Source organism: Vanacampus margaritifer, chromosome 20, assembly GCF_051991255.1.
Source record: "Vanacampus margaritifer isolate UIUO_Vmar chromosome 20, RoL_Vmar_1.0, whole genome shotgun sequence".
Classification (NCBI taxonomy): Eukaryota; Metazoa; Chordata; class Actinopteri; order Syngnathiformes; family Syngnathidae; genus Vanacampus; species Vanacampus margaritifer.
This window is the reverse complement of record NC_135451.1, coordinates 14,883,718-14,903,505: the sequence shown is the minus strand read 5'-3', so window position 1 is coordinate 14,903,505 and position 19,788 is coordinate 14,883,718. Positions and strand designations below refer to the sequence as shown.

Genomic DNA, 19,788 nt, shown 5'->3' with positions numbered 1-19,788 from the left:
CTGAGGTCACGGTCACCTCTTTAAATCCATCACACCTTTGAATCGAGTACCTACCCTTTGAAAGTACAGAGTCGGAGTGAATATCTCTCCCAAGTGCCTCTAATTTTTCATTAAAAATCAGATTTGGGATTTTTGAAATTACTTTTTTCCTCGTCAATAAAAAATAAATCACAGTGACATTGTTCAAAAGTAGTCATTTTATCACGACCCTAATGCATTTAAATAAATCATTTTAAATGTGCAACAAATAGATGAACAAAAATATTCCCTTTGGGGTTAATATGTAACAACAAAGCTGTCACTGAACGAAACATGAATAAATTGTGTTGCTTCCTAAGCAAAATTAACCTTTGTACCTGAAAATGTGAACAAAGTCCTGCATACAGTATATGCCACTCCAGGTACATGACACAGGTAGGTTGCCATGTTGTAGTAAAAATAGTTTTGGGCCAATGGGCTGCTAAGGAAGGAAAGGATAATTAATTGAAGAGAAAATTAACTCATTCACTGCAATTGTGGGCTATAGATGTCAAAAGTTCATTTGAGTTGTTTCTATTAGTTTAACATTTGTCCCCACTTTTATTAACAAGAGTAGGAAATCCTAGAAAAAAATATTGTACATTTAGAACAGATATATAAAATTTGTGATTAATCATGAGTTAACTATTGAAGTCAAGCGATTAATTACAATTAAACATTTTAATCGCCTGTCGTGATTTAAAAGAAGAGAAAAGATCACTAAAAAATTAGGGCCCTCAGGCGATTCCATTTTTTAATTGTAATTAATCGCATGACTTTACTCGTTAACTCACGACTAATCACAAATTTTATATCTGTTCTAAATGTACAATAAAAAAATTCTAGGTTTTGATACTCTGGTTAACAAAAGTGGGGAAAAAATGTTAAACTAATAGAAATAACGCAAATGAATTTTTGACGGCTATAACCGTCAATGGCAGTGAACGATTTAAAAGAAGAGAAAAGATTACTAAAAATTACAAAAAATTATGGCCCTCAGGCGATTCAATTTTTTAATTGTAATTAATCGCATGACTTTACTAATTAACTCACGATTAATCACAAATTTCATATCTGTTCTAAATGTACCATAAAAAAAATCTAGGTTTTGATACTCTGGTTAACAAAAGTGGGGGAAAAATGTTAAACTAATAGAAATAACGCAAATGAATTTTTGACGGCTATAACCGTCAATGGCAGTGAACGATTTAAAAGAAGAGAAAAGATTACTAAAAATTACAAAAAATTAGGGCCCTCAGGCGATTCAATTTTTTTTATTGTAATTAATCGCATGACTTCACTCGTTAACTCACGACTAATCACAAATTTTATATCTGTTCTAAATGTACAATAAAAAAAATCTAGGTTTTGATACTGTGGTTAACAAAAGTGGGGGAAAAATGTTAAACTAATAGAAATAACGCAAATGAATTTTTGACGGCTATAACCGTCAATGGCAGTGAACGATTTAAAAGAAGAGAAAAGATTACTAAAAATTACAATAAATTAGGGCCCTCAGGCGATTCAATTTTTTAATTGTAATTAATCGCATGACTTTACTCGTTAACTCACGATTAATCACAAATTTTATATCTGTTCTAAATGTACAATAAAAAAAATTCTAGGTTTTGATACTCTGGTTAACAAAAGTGGGGGGAAAAATGTTAAACTAATAGAAATAACGCAAATGAATTTTTGACGGCTATAACCGTCAATGGCAGTGAACGATTTAAAAGAAGAGAAAAGATTACTAAAAATTATAAAAAATTATGGCCCTCAGGCGATTAAATTTTTTAATTGTAATTAATCGCATGACTTTACTAATTAACTCACGATTAATCACAAATTTCATATCTGTTCTAAATGTACCATAAAAAAAATCTAGGTTTTGATACTCTGGTTAACAAAAGTGGGGGAAAAATGTTAAACTAATAGAAATAACGCAAATGAATTTTTGACGGCTATAACCGTCAATGGCAGTGAACGATTTAAAAGAAGAGAAAAGATTACTAAAAATTACAATAAATTAGGGCCCTCAGGCGATTCAATTTTTTAATTGTAATTAATCGCATGACTTTACTCGTTAACTCACGATTAATCACAAATTTTATATCTGTTCTAAATGTACAATAAAAAAAATTCTAGGTTTTGATACTCTGGTTAACAAAAGTGGGGGGAAAAATGTTAAACTAATAGAAATAACGCAAATGAATTTTTGACGGCTATAACCGTCAATGGCAGTGAACGATTTAAAAGAAGAGAAAAGATTACTAAAAATTACAATAAATTAGGGCCCTCAGGCGATTCAATTTTTTAATTGTAATTAATCGCATTACTTTACTCGTTAACTCACGATTAATCACAAATTTTATATCTGTTCTAAATGTACAATAAAAAAAATTCTAGGTTTTGATACTCTGGTTAACAAAAGTGGGGGGAAAAATGTTAAACTAATAGAAATAACGCAAATGAATTTTTGACGGCTATAACCGTCAATGGCAGTGAACGAGTTAACACGTGTCCTTGTTTTGCCAAACAGAATAATAGATTTGTGTTCGTATTCCACACTTATTTGTAAGTAAATTGATGAGATTATTATTTATTTTTTCCCACACAACGTTCCCGCTAATGCCTATCGATGTTGTCCAATGTCGGCTGCTACCTCCGAAGGGACAAAATGGCCGACCTCCCGTTCTGAGTCAATGACGATTACACATAAGCAAGATGGAGGAAAAAAAAAAAAGGTTGTTGCAGCCTTGCATGTAAATGCGACAACGGGGGGGACAGTCATCACATGATTATTATCAGGATGGCGGCGTGAGGAAGGATGTGTCTTGCTGACTCATCCGTTTCTACGTTGACTATCTCGTAGAAGATAAGTGCAACAAATCAATGCGACTTTTTTAAAAAAAAAAGTTTCACCTCGCTTGCTTTCAAACTCCCAAATGTCCTATTATCGGGCTGTATCCCGAATGCATCGTCCAATCTCGGTGTTCATCTTTGGATCTCTTTTCCCCTCGCCTGTCAAACAAACGTGCTCCGTGCGAACGGATTTGTCGCAAACGTCTCCGCATTCCGGCTGGGAATGGCTCGATCATGCAGAAAACGGGAGCGAGGGGGGGGGAAGGGGGAGGGGTGGGTGAAAAATGTTTGATAATGCGGAGTTTCTGTTTGTTTGACCTCCCCTCATCCAACTTTTTTGGGGATTTGGCGTGGAAAGCCTCCAAGAAAATCAACTCCGGATGTTAGGCCCGGTTACGTGCGGAGATTGCCGAGCGATATTGGCTGCAATCGTAAAGACCCTCAAGCACTTTGTTCGCTACCAAAGGATTCTCGTACTTAATTTGACCGTGCGATGAGATTGCCGTCTTACAATTTGCTTAGCGGGAGCTCGCTGGCTTGTGTTTTCTCATGAAGCCAAATGCGGTTCTGTGAGAACTCACAACCCGAGCAGCTTCCCGGCCCAGTTTTGTGGCGCTGATTCAAATGATAAATTACTTAAAAGTAGAGATAGATCGATCGGTGCCGATATTTGGCGTTTTGACGAATATCGTCATTTTTACGAATAAAAGACGATAAAGCTGTTTTCTCGCTGAGCGGCGGCGAGCGCTTGCAGATTTGTGATTAATAATGAGTTAACTATTGAAGCCAAGCGATGAATTACAATTAAACATTTTAATCGCCTGACGCGATTTAAAAGAAGAGAAAAGAAAGGACACAAAAAAAAAACAAGGGCACATGTTAACTCATTCAATGCCATTGACGGTTATAGCCGTCAAAAATTAAGTTGCGTTATTTCTATTAAATTTAAATTCAAGCAAATTTAGGTTTTTCCATCAGGATTTGTAAGACGTTCACAGACAGTTTTGCTTGTTGCAAAAACATTTTCCAACATATTCAGATCATTTTTCACTGTCTGCAACGAACTTTTGAAACCTTTTACGAACCCTGACGAAAACCCCAAATTTGCTACCAATACCAATTATTGGCAATTTTTATGTGCATTTGTCACCTATTTATGTATTTATTTAAATTTCGACTTCATAAAAGATTATGCTGACCCTGGGAACTCCCTACACTTAAAAAAAAATAAATAAATATTAAAAAGTAAATAAATAAAATAATAATAAATTAGTACAATAAAATAATAATAAATAAATAAATAATAAAATTAAGAAATTATGTTGAAATTTTGGAAAACTTTATTTACAGTAGAAAACTCAGAAAGCTGTCTATTTTTGACATGTTAAAAGTTAAAAGAAAAAGTGTTTTTATTTTCTTATTTTGACGCTAATATTTTCTCTTTTACTGCAAATGAATATCGGCTCGAAATTAGGGGTGCAGCGGTTGCAGATTTTGTTGTACGATTTATAGTCCGAGAAAAAAAATCGGTTTTACGGTTATTCTTATAGACATTATAAAAATCACATCAGCAATTTATTGAAAATCGTTATTTTTAACAACAATAAATGACTGAAAATAAATTTAAAAAAAAGTTGCGGTTCTAGTGGAATTAAAGATGAGATTGTTTGTCCTAGCTTGTCGTGAGCGACTTCTACTTCAATGGTTCTCTAGAAGTTCCTGGTCTAGAAGTTCTTGCGGTAAAAATGCCCGGTTCAATACTCGGAACTTTACATTTCACTTGTCCAAAACAATACCCCCTTGTCCTAATCACGGGTATAAAAATGATTGAAAGTTTATTGCTTTTTCCTTTCGAGAACAATGGGTTAGCGTTTATATTGGCTGTTATGTAAGAATTCCGTATCTCGCTCGGCCCTTAAATCCCTCCGCACCCCCCGGACAGGTGCCGTCTTAGCCCCCGCCGCAAAGTCCTGGGACGGTACAAAGAGGCACACAGCGATATGCAGCTGTTTGCGGATCCCATCCCGCGATCGCCTCGCTGATGCGTCGGACAAACCCGTCCCCGAACCCCTCCGTCGCGTTAGCCGAGACGATCGTACTCGGGTGGGGGGAAAAAGGCTGGAATCCCGCAGGGCTATTTTAGGCAAAAACACTCAGCGCTATCATCGCACGCCAGTGGCACTAAATCCCTGGAGAGATTCGTAAGCTGGGCAGCTGTCCGGGTCGGCCATCGAGGACCGGGTGTCAAAGGCGAGGCGTTCGGGTTCGTGTGAGTCTTCGTCACTTTCTAATAGCAAAATAATGTTAACCACGCAAAAACTGGAAAACTACTGTACTAGTTATAGCTCTGAATCTTATTACTTATTAAGTTTGACACTTGTTGCTGGGCAGATTTCATAACAACTTTTTACATTTTTTGGAGACAAACATGTTTTTCTCGTCATGTTGTGTTGAAAGCAATCGCCAAGTATTTTATACGTCAGAATCGGGATTCAATGTGAATTGGGAAGACTGTCGTGTGAGCGGGCTGGGTTATCGAGAGTTCAATTCGATTTTGATTATTTATTTTTTATCCGATTCGATCCGATTCGCTGCACGTCAATTTGATGTTGATTAATTATGGAAGCAACGTTAATTCTTCTTAAACATCAAGGACATGATAAAAACTCCACAAACATTAAATCCAAAATTTAATTTTGCGACGGTACTAACTGGGTAAAGTAATGTTCTAATCACTTAAGTTTTACACTAACGTTGACATCAGCAAGCATGTGATGAAAATATTTGCATCATTCTAATTCAATAATTGGAAATATAAAGTAAAAAGATTCTGAATTGTCTTAAAGTGCAACACATCAGATGTTTTATAAATGTAAAAAAATTTTTTTTTTAATTCATGTTAACAGTAAATTTCAAGAAAGCTAAGATACCAAAAAAATGTGGCCTCTAAAATTCTATTTTTTTATGAATGCAAAAAAAAAAAAAATTGATTCATGGTTTTAAGAATTGATATCCGGCTCGAAAAGGAAAATCGATTCAATATTGATTTTTTTTTTTTTTACTTAGCGCTACTTTTTTCCGCTATTTTGCGTGATCTGCTATATCTGGCTTATAACCACTCTGTATTCCATATAAACCATAGCAGAAAATAAAACGGCGCCATCTTCTGGACGTGTACTTCATAGTGGCCACTGTGTGTGGTGTTTTAACGGTGTGCCAGGGTTAAGACAATGTTGTCCGTCCTCGGTGCATCCATTAGGTCACACACCTCTTTACCATCGTTGACCACGTTTGTCTCGGCCCTGGATGCTATTTTCAGAAACCCGTTGGATGGAGGAAAGCCCCACACGACATATTTAGCTGTCTATGTATTTTTTTTCCCCCCCTCCCCTCCCGTCCCCGCAAGACATTCATGTGACTCCACGGTGAGCCCTCGTCCCCGCGGACAAAAAAAAACAATTCCGTCTTGCACACACAGAACCTCCTCCAGGGTTTGGATATTCCGTCTCAAATAAGCTGATGTGGAATGCGCGGCTTGATTGTTTGGCAAAGGGGTTGTAGTGACTTGTTTAGCTCACAGGACCTTCTTTGTTCCCCCCCAATACAATTAATCCGGTGGCTTTTGTGACTTTTAGGTGGGATTCTCTGTGTAATGGTTTTGTTGTTTTGGTGCTATGTGACAAAATGGATGCTGGTGTGTCATTGTATGGTGATTATAACAATACTCCCTGGCATATATTATTTATCCTCTGCAAAAAACACACACTAATATACTGTATGCAGCTTACTGAGTCACTTACAGTTAGGGCTGCTCGATTATGATGAAAATATGAATCACGGTTATTTTGGTAATAATTGAAATCACATTAATTTTTTTGGTACAAAACAAGAAAATTATGAAATGTAAAAAATATTATTATTATTATTATTTTTTTAATTATTAAGACAAAATAAAATTCTTTGGAACATTATAATTACGCAAGTTCCTTTTGGATGAAACAAAATGTCTTAAACTAGTTATTTTTAAATAAAAATAAAAAAAGGTGCAAATGTATAAATTTGAACAACTCAAATTTGGTATTAATAATCGTATTTTTTTGGACGGTTATGCTGATTTTGTAATTGTGGAGTGTAATTGAAGTCGTCATTGAATTTCGATTCATTGCCTATATTAACATCCCTTCCTACAGTAATTTTGAAACTCTTCTTTGAGTCTGCATGACTGTATTTCACTGCCCCCTGGTGGCTAAAACGCAGACTAGAAGGAGCCACGATGCTTCAAAACATACATTTTTATCACTTAATAAATTCTACATTTGTAAAGTGGCTGTACGTTCGGCAAGCTGATAATTTTAGACACCCTAAAGTTCCACATATTAATCACTTGGAGAACTGACTGACTGTGTGCGTGCTTGTGCGTGTGTGTATGTGTGTGTGTGTGAGTCATTGTTGAATCGGCCCTTCAGTCACATGGCTACTTGTCAGCAGCCTCCGGTAGGAAACTTAATCCCGCCGACCGAGGCGGCCGCTATCAGTCCGAGAGGTTGGACGCTCGCGCCACATCTCCTAACTTCTGTCTTGTCTTTTCCTCTCTCTCTCTCTCGCTCTCTCTCTCTCTTGTGTCTATTTGCCTTCTTGCTGCACTCTGACCAGGAGCGTCTCGTCCCTCCGCCTGCCTGCAGAGTTCACAGTTGCACTACTACCATGTCTGCGGTGGCTTCTCTGCATTAAGCAAAGCAAGGTACGGACGGACGGACGGATCGTAGTCAATTGACTTTTTTTTTGTGTTTTCTGGATAATATAAATGTATCGTTTTTTAAAATGTTGAATGAGCCTCTAGCAAATGTTTGATGTCACTTGATGGTAAAAACAAAACAAAAAAACAATCATGTAAATAATAGGAACAATGTTTTTTTTTTTTTCAAAATGGTTCCTTTATGTCATCCTTGTACGGCGCATTAGCACACCTTTGATTTCTACAATAACAAACAATTTTAAAATGTTAAGTAATTCCTTCAAAAACATGCATTGATCTGGCATCTACGATAAAGGCTAAACTATTTATTTGCTTTCGCGCTCTACTGATTGACTCTGCAGTTTATTAACAGGCTTTATTTCAAATCTGCCGTAAAGGAATGTATGTACAAAAAAAAAATGTTTTTGGGCTTTTCAATAACAGTTCCAGGCTGTGTCTATTCCTTGTCGGCGTTCCTCTCTCGCCCACTTTTCGACATCATCTTTCGCCGGCGATAGTAGTCGCTCTGATAAAACATTAAGGCCGCAATGTGGTGGCTCCCCGGGACGGATGCTATCAGGGTGACGGGCAATCACGACAAGTATGCGCTGTATCTGGGCTAAAACTGCAGAATGACTCGCAGGCTTTAAAAAAAAAAAAAAAAAAGAGAAAAAAAAGTGCTTGTCATTGTCGAAGATTTTGTAAGTGCAAGCACGTACGGTGGAAAGTCAAACGCAAGGGAAAAGGGGGGGCAGTCAGTCCGATCAACTCCAATGCAGATTTCAAATCATTTTCTTTGCCTTTTTTTTAGTAATGGATTAAGTGTCAGTTTTGAGGTTTAGAAATAATCATTTGAGCTAATCTGTACCTGCATGCTTTCATTTGTGTGTTTTTTTAGTGTGTCAGGTGATCTTGGAGGTCAATCATGTATTTTTTTTTTTATATATACATATTTTTAATATAAGTAAAAAAAATAGCACAAAGGTGCACACCCTCCGTTCAGAATCAACCAAACTCATGATAAATGGCAGTCAGGACAAATCCCCAAATAAAGTGCTAGTTGCCTTTTCCTGTTATTTTTGCACTCACAGAGATCTTCCACGGCAGCAGAATGAGCTCATTGTTCAAAGATATTAGTCTGGGAGGAGGGTACAAAATAATTTCCAAAGGTATTAAATATACACAGTAAAGAGAGTAATTGAGAGGACAAAATATGGCACAAAAATTTATAGCAACATTCAAGGAGCTCCAGGATTTTCTGGCAAGTATTTGCTGTAAGCTGTAAGAAGGTGTGCACACTTACGCAACCACTAAATTGTTTAATTTTACTTCCACTCTTAACTCATTCACTCGCAGCCATTTTCACTGAAGCCAACCCCCTTTGCTCCCGGCTGTTTTGCTGGATTTGGACGGATTTTGCAAGGCCCACAGAATATTGTGTTCTATTGCTGTAAAAACATGGAACCTACCAAAAGAAAGATTTGAGTCTCTTTCTGTTTCGCAGCAATTAGCATTAGAATATAGCTAAGTTTCATCATTATTCACAAATCTATTTCGAAATGTGAGTAATGAGGGGTTTTTTTCAACACGGCCCCTGGTTGATCTCTTATACTCTGCTACCACCTGCTGGCCGTTTGTGTAATAACGACCATTTCTTTAAACGTTCTTTGCAGTTTAGAGGCTGCATCAAAGCCTTCTGTAGGCTCTAGCATGAATAAAAAAAAAACCTTTAAAAACATATAAATACGTCTTTGGGACACTTAAAACATTTTAAATAGATCGTGATTATACGTCTTTAAGAGCAAATTGTTTTGTTTTTCAAATTGAGTTGTACAGGTTACGTGTCACATTAAACGTGTAAAGGTGTTGGAAAAACGTGGCATTTGAACAGGGGTGTGTAGACTTTTTATAGCCACACTGTACATGCCAGAGTTTGTCCGCCGCATCTACTGTGATGCTCATGTATCGCTCAGCCCTCCCTCCCCGCATAAAGCGCTTATAGAAGGCTATAGCGGCAGGAATTTATTTGGTGTATTTTTACGCCATGGGAGAGATCAGTCACGCGTCAATCATAATTCACGACGAGATGCGCAACGCTTCTATTCTTATGTATGATGTTTTCAGACTTGAGAACTATTGCAGGGAAGCACCAAATTTGGCACAGCACGGAGAAGAGTGTTGTCAACAACTCTGTCAGATTTGAATGATTATAAAAGAATCGCGGCTGTAAAATGGATACTAGCATCTTAGCCACCAGCTAGCTCGCAAGCTAACTGGCTTGTAGTGCTCAGGTAGTTGGTTACCGATCACAACTCATCTGTTTTCGGAGTTTGGTCATGTGACATTCGCAAGCTGAGCCGCGATTGGTCATTACTTGAGCCCTGAGCAGCTGTGACGTCATTTTCAGTCGATAGCAAGTGGCAAAATGGCCGCCCTTTTGAGATGGATAAAACCGGGTGGATTTTACTGTTGATAATTTTGCAGGTTTGTTAGTTTTTATTATTTTATTTTATTATTATTATTTATTATTATTTTTATGACATTTATTTGATTTACCTGATAGTTTAGTTTTTATTAATTTTATTATTTTTGTTTTTTCGTAAAAATATATGTTTTTTTTGTCAAGTGCAAGACAAAAAAAGTCACTAAGCATTGTGTAAGAAACTAAAGTAAACTACATATCTCAAATCACTGTTTGATCTTCCTTCTTCTACTGAAATAAATACCGAAATAAATGCATTTAAAGTAATCACCGACAGCTCATGTATGTTATTAATTGACAAAGATAAAAATGAAGGGAATTTTTGCTGTAATTATAATTTTATTTTTTTTTTAAAGCATTTTATTGCATTTACTTCTTTTTTTTTTTCTTTATTCTGCGAAATTATTTTCTCAATTTTAGTCTGAACTAACGATAAAACATCCGTTGACTACTGATAACCTTGATAAAGTGGGTGAGGGCCGACTTAACGCTAGAGGCCCAACTGCGTGTCTGGGCTGTATTTTAGCCACGCCCCCCCAAAAAAATGCAAAAACGGAAATGGAAAAAAAAAAAAGTTTCATTTCAATAGGACATAGTTCTGTCGTCAAACATATTTCCAGCAATTTTCTTCAAACATGAGTGAAACAAATCTCTGAAATCACTTTTCAGGGTGACACCCCACCCCCCCCCCCATTTTTTTTTTTTCCTGTTGTCACACTTATTCCCTTCCAGCTGGATAAGTGTTCCCAAAACTCCACATGCACATATTTGACACAGTGACTGAAGTGCAAGGCACAGCAGGACTTTGAGAGGGAATCTGTTAAGAGGACATGATGACGCTCTACCTTTTTTTCTTTTTTTCTCTCTCTCTCTCTTATCCTCGCTTCCCTCTTGCGCACTCAGCATTCATCCATTTCTTTTTCGGCAGAGTCAGCTGTTGCATAAGGCGACCGGCAGTTCCTTTTTGGTGGCGAACGACGCAAAAACAACAATGAAAGGTCCAGGTGTCGTCCACAATAAGACAATTCTTGCTGCCTTAGCGGCGGTGTTATTATGCACTTTCTCCCATGGTGGGTGGGCTGCTGGTTCCCATAGTCTGAGCTCCAGATCCCAGCGTTCTGTAACTTTATCCCTGTGCCTCGACTACACTGGCCGGGGTGTTCGTTTACTGGGAAAATCAAGCGTGTATAGCGGAGTGAATGACTCCGTTATCACCGTTAGTCCAAGCGGGGTTTAAAAATTGAAGGTATTGTAAAGGCTTTTTTTTTTTTTTTTTTTTTTGTACATGACATTTGACTGTCGTGATGTTTGAACAAAAGGCATACTGACGCACTTAACTCTTTGACTGCCAAAAACGTTAAATAACGTTTAGTAAAACCCTATGGATGAGTGCCAAAGACGTTAAAAGACGTTTTTTTTCAAAACAGAGGTGAAACTAACCATTTTCTATTGTTGATTACTGAAAAACGGAATAAGGTAGAAACAAACTTTTTTTTTCTGATGAAAGATGAGAGTCCAATCTTTCATTTGGTAGTATGTGTGTTTCCATAGTCCAAACACATAATTTTCTGTGGACCTTGAAAGATCAGTCAAAAATGCTTAAATCGGCTGGCACCCACGGCATCCCTTTTCTGAAAACGTCTGGCAGTCAAAGAGTTAAAAATTATATTGAATTCACTACTGCATTGGGTACTAAGGACTTGATGTTGTATGCCAAGGAACCCCTGAATTTGAAAAAAAAAAAAAAAAAGTGGATATTTAGAGATATATTAAAATGGCATGACGTGAATTTCAGGGCAGTATGAAAACAAAAATAGCGCTGTTGTAACACAAACCTCTCCAAGATTAATAAAAGTGTTTTAATAGCGTTATAGTTGTGACTGTTTACACTGTTACTGTAGTACTTGTACCTTAAAAAAAAAAAAGAAGAAGAAGAAAATATTTTAATTATGGGAAAACAATGATACCTCAACTTACAAGTGACAAGCCACCATTGGGCATTTTTTAAATTAATAAATGTATTTATTATTTTTTTTATTAATTAATAAATGTATTTATTATTTTATTATTATTTATTTTTTGTATTTATTTATTTTTCGGGCACAAGCAAACATTCAGATACGGACACCAAATGATGACAGAGAATGAGAGCCAGACTCAATTCACTTCACAGGAAGCAGTAGGTTGGCAGTTACTAGTGAACTTTTTATTTATTTTATTTTTATATTTGCGTTATGCTTAATGCCGGTAATACCAGTCGCAATTTACTGTCAAGTTAAGCATAACAAAAAAACAATTACATGTGTACAGTATTTAAAACATACCACATCATTTTGTCCTATGGTAGTCTGCTAGCTTAATGCTAACATGCAATGCAAAACGCCATAAAAGCGCAAACGATAACACATAGAGTAAACAAAACAATAGCGCGTTTATATTTATTATTATTATTATGATGTATATTTAAGTACAAACTGCACAGCCCCACATTAAGACAGCTAATATGCACAGGCATATATTCTTTATCTTCTACGAAAAACGACTGCGGCTTCGTGAGTCGGTTGTGAAATTCGTTGTATGTCTGTATTATACTGCCCCCTGATGGCCAAGGTATGCACTCACTTTATTCATTTTCATTTGATTGTATACATCACGAACCAAGCCCAAATACAAATCCATCCGGCATTTTTTGGTATGCAGTTACAGCCTTAGTAGAAATCTTTGTCAACAAGGTCACTGATACGATGACCCACTATGTGTACGTGCCAAAGAATCTTCATCATCGCCTTCTTTGATATCCGCTGTCAAACAGCTCGCTCGCAATCGGCGACACACGACTCTTCGGTTAACCTTTTAAGTAGTCCCCGCACGTACGGCTATAATCATTTCGAAAGGACATGTCCGTCATGCTGAATGTCAAATAGCCATCGGAATGCAAGCGGAGGTTAGCCCAAAGCATGCGCCGCCGCCGCCGCCGCCGCCGCCGCTTATCGAAAGGGTCTCCCTGCACAGTAGTCCACGCCGGTATCAGCCTCTTATCTGGCTAATGGTTAATGACCTTGGATGGCGGCAAAGACGTCCCTCGGGGCCCCGGAAATGAGAGTCATAAATAATCTGATAGTGTGTTTACTGTCGAAGAAAGACAACTGTAATATGGAGACGATAATGCTACTGACAATTGCCAATGATGATCTATTTGATATTTCGCATGACCACTTCCCGGTTCACCAAGTTTGATGGGTGCTGACTTTTATGGCTACTTCAATGATGCCACTTGACAAAGTGACAATAAATTCCCGAGTCAAGCTCATCCCTAAAAGGGATCGTTGCCCAACCTTAAAATGATGACATCGCATCCACATGCTGATTTTTTTTTTTTTTTTTTTTATGCACTTGTTGCCATTTTTATTTCCAGCACAACATGAAATTCTTATGACGATTTTTTTTTTTTTTTTTTTGTGCTGACAACGAGCCTCTTTTTGCAGCGTGTTTGAAAATGCCGATGCTTTTATTGCGCGGCTGCAGACTGACTGTAATTATGCACAATTATAGGGGACAAAAGGTCAGCGGGCCAGTTACATATTATACCGTTTTCGTCGCTGATATGCGGCTCGCTATTTTTAAAATAGTCTTTTCGTAGGGTTTCACTCCTTAAGTTACATTACTGATCTTTTACCTTCACAATCACCTTATCGTGTGACCCCCGTATTATCAGTTTTATGGTTATTCGTCAACATTTATGGCAAGCTCTCACAAGCCAGCCAAAAACAGCATTGGGGGGGGTTAGATCTGAATCCTGACTCTCTTGTCTGTGCTTCCAGGTTATGCTGCCCAAAAGTTGCCTGAGTCCCAGCGAGAAAGAGAAGGGCTAACCACGCCGCAAACCCGCCCCCAGCAGCAGCTTTTCCCGGAGACATGAGCAACCACGGCGCTCCCAAGCAGGTCACGGATGGCGTAAGTCGGCACGGAAAAAAACCTCACCTTTGCGGCCGGCGTTAGATAAAATGTACCCCTAAAAAAAAAAACGTGTCAAGCGCAACTGAATCCTCGAGGACCCGTACGGGCTGTCCTGTCCGTCTTTTCGGGAAGGCTTGGAATAATTCCCGACCGGATCGGGAGTTGCGTTACAGCAGCTTGCCCGGGATTTCTTCTTGGCTGGACGAGACTGTCCAAGCTCGGAGCGCTTGCTGGTCCTCGGCCAAAACAAGCAGCATTCCTCTGCCGCATGGAGAGGTCCTCCACATGGCTGATTAAGATCCCTTAGCAGGACATATCGCGCAGGTTTTTAAAGGGGACATTTTTTCCCATGCGTATTCCAAGAATGGTAATTTATGATGAAGGCATCCCGGGAATCTTAGTGTAACCATTTCTGTCTGACCTTTTACCCAGTTTTCTTCATCCCGAGCTCATCTTTTTTTTTTTTTTTTCCTGGCTCAAGGTTATCATATACAGGAGGAGACAGGAAATAGTTTATTGCATTTGTGCGCCGGTGAATAGACTGTGACAAATGTCTCGAGAATGTCTTCACTGTAAGAAATGAGTACGGAAATTCCTGCCTTCATTTTCTGTTTCATGCTTAATCGTCGTGGCGATCTATTGTATTGTGTTGTGCGTATACGTGCCCCCATTTGAAATAGACCCCCCCCCCCCGCCCCCCACAACCCACATACACACACACACAACGTGACCCCCCACAAGGAGCCATTGTTACTTCTGGGAACTGGAATCTTTTTGCTGTTTGCTGTCAGCTGCCCTAACAGGTAGAGCAAATATGTTCAAATAAATATGCGGATATGTGTGAATATTTCTAGTTTGAATTCTAGAGAAAAAAAAACTTGGGTTTACTATGTAGAGAGAAGAAAACCTGTGTCTATCTGCAACATAATAATTAGGCAATGATTGCGGCAGTAAAAAAAAAAAAGAGGACGCGATTGGGCTATCGAGCATAACAATAATGATGATAATAAAGCTGCAAGCGTCACTGAACGGGCCCTTCGCACCCCCTTGTTCGCGGCAAATCCTTAAAATGACCGGCAAATTTTCGTGCCGTGCTCCGCCCACTTGACATGCGTCACATGACGAGCTGTCTTGTTTTCCAATTTAGGCGTACTTGCTCGGAGGATGGAAGGGAAGGAATCCCCAGTAGGAATTTGCCCAAAATGGCTGCTTCATCCCAGTGTAGCTTACCTTTGTATTTATTTTTTATTTTTTAATTAAAAAGGCCTCAATTTCATGCCATTTCCTTATTTAAATACTTCCTCCAATATTTACGACGCCGGGACAGTCCACTGGAGCGCAATTTCATTTCCGCCGAGCCCACTGTAAAAAAAAAAAAAAAAAAAAATCAGCTGATATCGATACGTTGGTCTGAATACGCGCAGTGTGTCACGCTTGCTAGCAGGAAGTGTGGCGGTAAGAAGCTCACTAAAGAAATATCAAGAAAAAAAAAAAAAGGTTTTGTTTGCACTGTGGAGCTTCCTGCGTCCTCATTGGCTGCTTTCTCAGCTCCAGCCGAGTTAATTATTACAACCGGACAACACGGGGGAGAGTTCTGATGAAGCGCCTTTTGGATATTCAGGCTTGAGTCATGTCGTCCTCCTTCCCTGAAGAGCTGCTGCTGTGGTCATGTGACCAGGGCTAACTGGAATGAGAAACGTGGTGCGGCTGGAAAGAGAATATCTCCCTTGAGTGACTTTTTTTTTTTTTTTTTTTTTCCCCCATAGAGGCAATACTAGCTATCAGTGCGCTTTCAAGTAGTGTCAGTACTCTCGCAAATCGCCTCCATGGACTATCTGTACTCATTCAAGGTGAGTTTGGCATTTCAGCCGTATTTCCCACAGGCCAAAAAGGAAACCGAATTCCTGAGATAATCGTCGTAACCTCACGACCGCAGCGGTTGTGGTAGTTTAGTCCCTCGTGTCTGTTTTTGCAAAGAGGGTCAGGGTTGCACAAATAAGGAGCCAGGAGGGATTCGTGTTTCCCGCGACGAGCCCCTGTTAGCCATTGCTCTCAATGTAGTTTTACTGCAGAATTTGATTGTTTGCATTTTAAATTGTTGGCGTAGTTTTTTTTCCTATAGATGGACATTCTTCAAAACATTGAAATGAAAGCCATCATACTTGCTGAGACGCTATAAAATTTTCTTCAGAAGACAAAAATGCTGGCGTTATCAAGGGACAGCTCACTGGCCCTGAGAGGATGAATTTGAAATTTCATTGGTTCAAGAAACAGACCCTATTGGTAGTAAAGTTAAAATTACATTGACAGGCACCGCTGAATCGAAAGACCCAGGACAGATTAGACTGACATGGCAACAAAGAAGAAGAAAAAAAAAAAGGATTATTTTTTTGCCGAGAGATGTAACGATATCCAAACATCTCGATATGATAATTATCACATTGGCGATATAAGTTTAACTCAAGATATTATTAAAAAAAAAAAAATCATATCATCGAACCCCACCCCCCCACCCTCGCCCCCACTGCCCCGAATATTGTGTTTTTGTACGTAAAAGTAGTGACATATTTATGGGAGTGATGACCGACGCTGTGGCCCAAACATGCCTAATTCAAATTAAACCGCACTAATAAACTAACCAGCAGAGGGTGCTGGAACTGCACAAATTACAACCCTCACCATTTTAACAAACGTCAAACTTTGAATATCGTGACACGACGACGATATTGTGGCCAATTTAATATCGCGATATTGTCGTCATCGTTACATCCTTACTTTTGACCAAAAAGTGAAGAAAACTACGTTTTTGTTTAAAGAAGCATGACAATTTCCAAAACACCAAAAGCAAGACTGGGAGAGGGATTTTGATGGCAATATAATAACTTTTCTCTCAATTGCGCAACACAAAATCTGGCTATACCATACACACACAGTTTGAATGTCAGGTGCCTTAACTTGACTCAAAAAAAAAAAAAAAAAAAATCACCCCCTAATCTTTACCTTCTTCCTCAAAACTGTGCTGATCCCAAATTCAAAGCAACACAAACGTCCGCAGCAGGGAATGAGTTAATAATGCACATTCGAAAACACTCACAGCCACACGCTAGGATGTGACATGATCATTGCGACACCCCCCCCTCCTCCTCCGCCACCCTCCTTAAATGCTGACTGTGTCGGATTTGAGCCAACGCACCCGTAATCTCCTCCAACAAATTCTATTGCGACTCCAGGTGCTTTTTTTAATCAAATGGCAGCATCTTTGCCCGTGTTTATTCGTCCCGTTTGCTGACTCCTTCACGGGAGAGTCGATACATCACCTTCCCCTTGTTTTTGTTTCTCCACCCCCCCACCCCCCCCCACACCCCCCCCCCCGGCTCCCCACAGCTTGTTTTGGCACATGGCGAGCGCTGGAAAATTGTCTCACCTCCGCGAGAATCCCTCGCACGTCTCTCCAAGATCTGGGGATTGGCTGTGAAAATAAACCGCTGGAGAAGATCTTTATGTTGCGTTATGTTACATTTCCTGCAGAGTTTTTTTTTTTTTTAAAGCGATAAAAGTTGGGCCGGGCAATCTGGTCTTAAAATAAAATCTTAGAATTTTTTATTTATTTATTTTTGCACTAATGTCAGTTTTATGAGTTTGATCCTTTTTTTTTTTTTTTAGATGAAAGTTTGAAGACGATCGGATGCGTTTTCTAGGAGGAGTTTGTTAATAAAGGGAGCTAAATTTCAAAATAAAATCCCCCCCCCAAAAAATTTTAATAAATCAAATCAATGTGTGTTTTGGTATAGTAGTCCTGCTCACATTTATACTCCGGGCCCTCACACACCCGGCCAGGAGTGAAGATCCATTATCACTGCCATGTGGAAAAACAGTAACGGAACCCAGCACATGGGTATTGTGTACAAGTTAAAGGCTTGAGAGGGCCCGTCATGTCACGTGATGCTTCAACTCTGGGAGCGCTCGTCTGCACCACAGTTCCCCCTAGTGTCCATTTAGTGAAGCTACTGTATTCTTTAGTTTTTTTGTAAATGGATTTTAATTTTATTTTAATTTACATCTTTAAAAATAATAATAGAGTTATTGAAAATATAACTGTCATTATTTTTTATTTATTTGTGTTGTTTAGATATTAATTTATTTAAAGTGCAGAAACTATAAATGTGTTTTGTTTTGTTTTTGCGATAGAAAACACAAATAAATTATTTGAGAATTTTATGTGAGTGGAATAACCGTACATGGAAAGATACGGTATGACGTTTTTATTTTTTTTAATTTAAAACAAAAGCCTAAAGCAATTAATTCATGCTTTTTCATTATACAACAGTCACATTTGTCAAGAATTTCTTTGTGCTATTAAATCAATTGTAATTTCCTTCGCAGTAGATTACTTGTAAAGTCGTTAAGCAAGAAGGGAAAAAATTAAATGTTCATGGGTTCACCTCCTACAGTCAGTGCTTCCATTCAACATTCAATAAACAGCAAGAACAGGCTACATTATTAGCACATTCCATAAACGCGCACGTTACGAGTATATTTGTTTAAAGGTCAGCCGGGATAAACGCCAGCTCATCCGTGACCCCAATGAGGCCGAGCGCTATAAAAAGTGAATGCCACATGCTCATCGCTGTATTGTTTGTCCTTGCAGCCCGAGGCGTCGTCTTCGCACAGGCCGCCGCAACCGGACGAGGATGACGATGGCGACCTGAACAAGGCGTTGGGGGTCCAACGCTTCCAGCACATCCTCAGACCGTCCACTTCCGTGCCCGACGAGCAGCACCACAACTACCACGAAGAGGACATCGAATGTGAGCTTGATTTTTTTTTTTTTTTGTGTCAGTGGAAGTTGATGTCAGTTAATGCTGGGGGAGACTTTTCAAAGTAGGAATAAAGCAAATTTCCGAAGACAAAAAAAATCAAAAGGCACTTTTTTTTAAAATAATATCATTGTCATTGCTTTTGTTTTTCTTTTGTATGCTGAAATTTTCAAATTGGATTTTTCCCCGCAGACCACCGCCACTCCTCCCACCACATCCACCGCCCTCTGTCCAAGTTGCCCCAGGACGGGCGCCGCAAGAAGAGCAGCAAGAAGCGGCGCAAGGACAAGGACCACAAGAGCGGCCACGCCCCCGGCGCCGGCCCCGGCCCCATCGAGGAGGGCGAGGATGAGGAGGAAGAGGAGGAGGAAGGGCCGGAGACTGGCGCCGCCTCTTCCGAGCCAGTCAGGGTCAAGGATGTGGAGGTAATGACGTCACATACATAAAATGAGGGCTGCCACTGTGCGTAGTTTGCATCATTTCCTTTGTTAAAGGGGAAGTCAACCATAAACATTTCTTGACAAGAATATGTTATATGTGACCTCACTAGTCTAAACATGACCTTCTGATTAATATCACATTTGTGGAATATGAGTTATGTAGCAAAATCCAGCCGTTTTGATCCATCTCAGTGGGGAGGCGGCCATTTTGCTACTTGCTGTCGACTGAAGATGACATCACAGTTGCTTAGGTAACGACCAATCACAGTTCACCTGTTTTCTGAAGCTGAGCTGTGATTTGTTGTTACATGAGCAACTGTGATGTCATTTTCACGCGACAGCAAGTGGCAAAATGGCCGCCTTCTGATATTGATAAAAACTATTGGATTTTGCTGCTTAACTCATATTCCCCTACATTTTTTCACTTCTGTATCAACTCGTATAAATGTTATTTAAATCAACCATTCTATCATAATC

General features: G+C 39.0%; 1 protein-coding gene across 4 annotated transcripts in view; it reads left to right on the top strand.

The window, feature by feature from the left end:
* Positions 1–19,788, top strand: part of slc4a2b (solute carrier family 4 member 2b) — a 35,158-nt gene that overhangs the window by 910 nt on the left and 14,460 nt on the right. For 2 of the 4 annotated variants that reach the window (XM_077554136.1, XM_077554133.1), the window contains exons 2-5: positions 7,534–7,621; positions 13,919–14,051; positions 18,703–18,862; positions 19,064–19,296. In XM_077554136.1, coding sequence (XP_077410262.1) covers positions 14,013–14,051; positions 18,703–18,862; positions 19,064–19,296 — 432 coding nt within the window. In that variant the 5' untranslated portion in view covers positions 7,534–7,621; positions 13,919–14,012. Of the gene's footprint in view, positions 1–4,909; positions 5,150–7,533; positions 7,622–13,918; positions 14,052–18,702; positions 18,863–19,063; positions 19,297–19,788 lie in introns of those variants that run through there. The other 2 variants (XM_077554135.1, XM_077554134.1) reach the window with 2 other exon arrangements.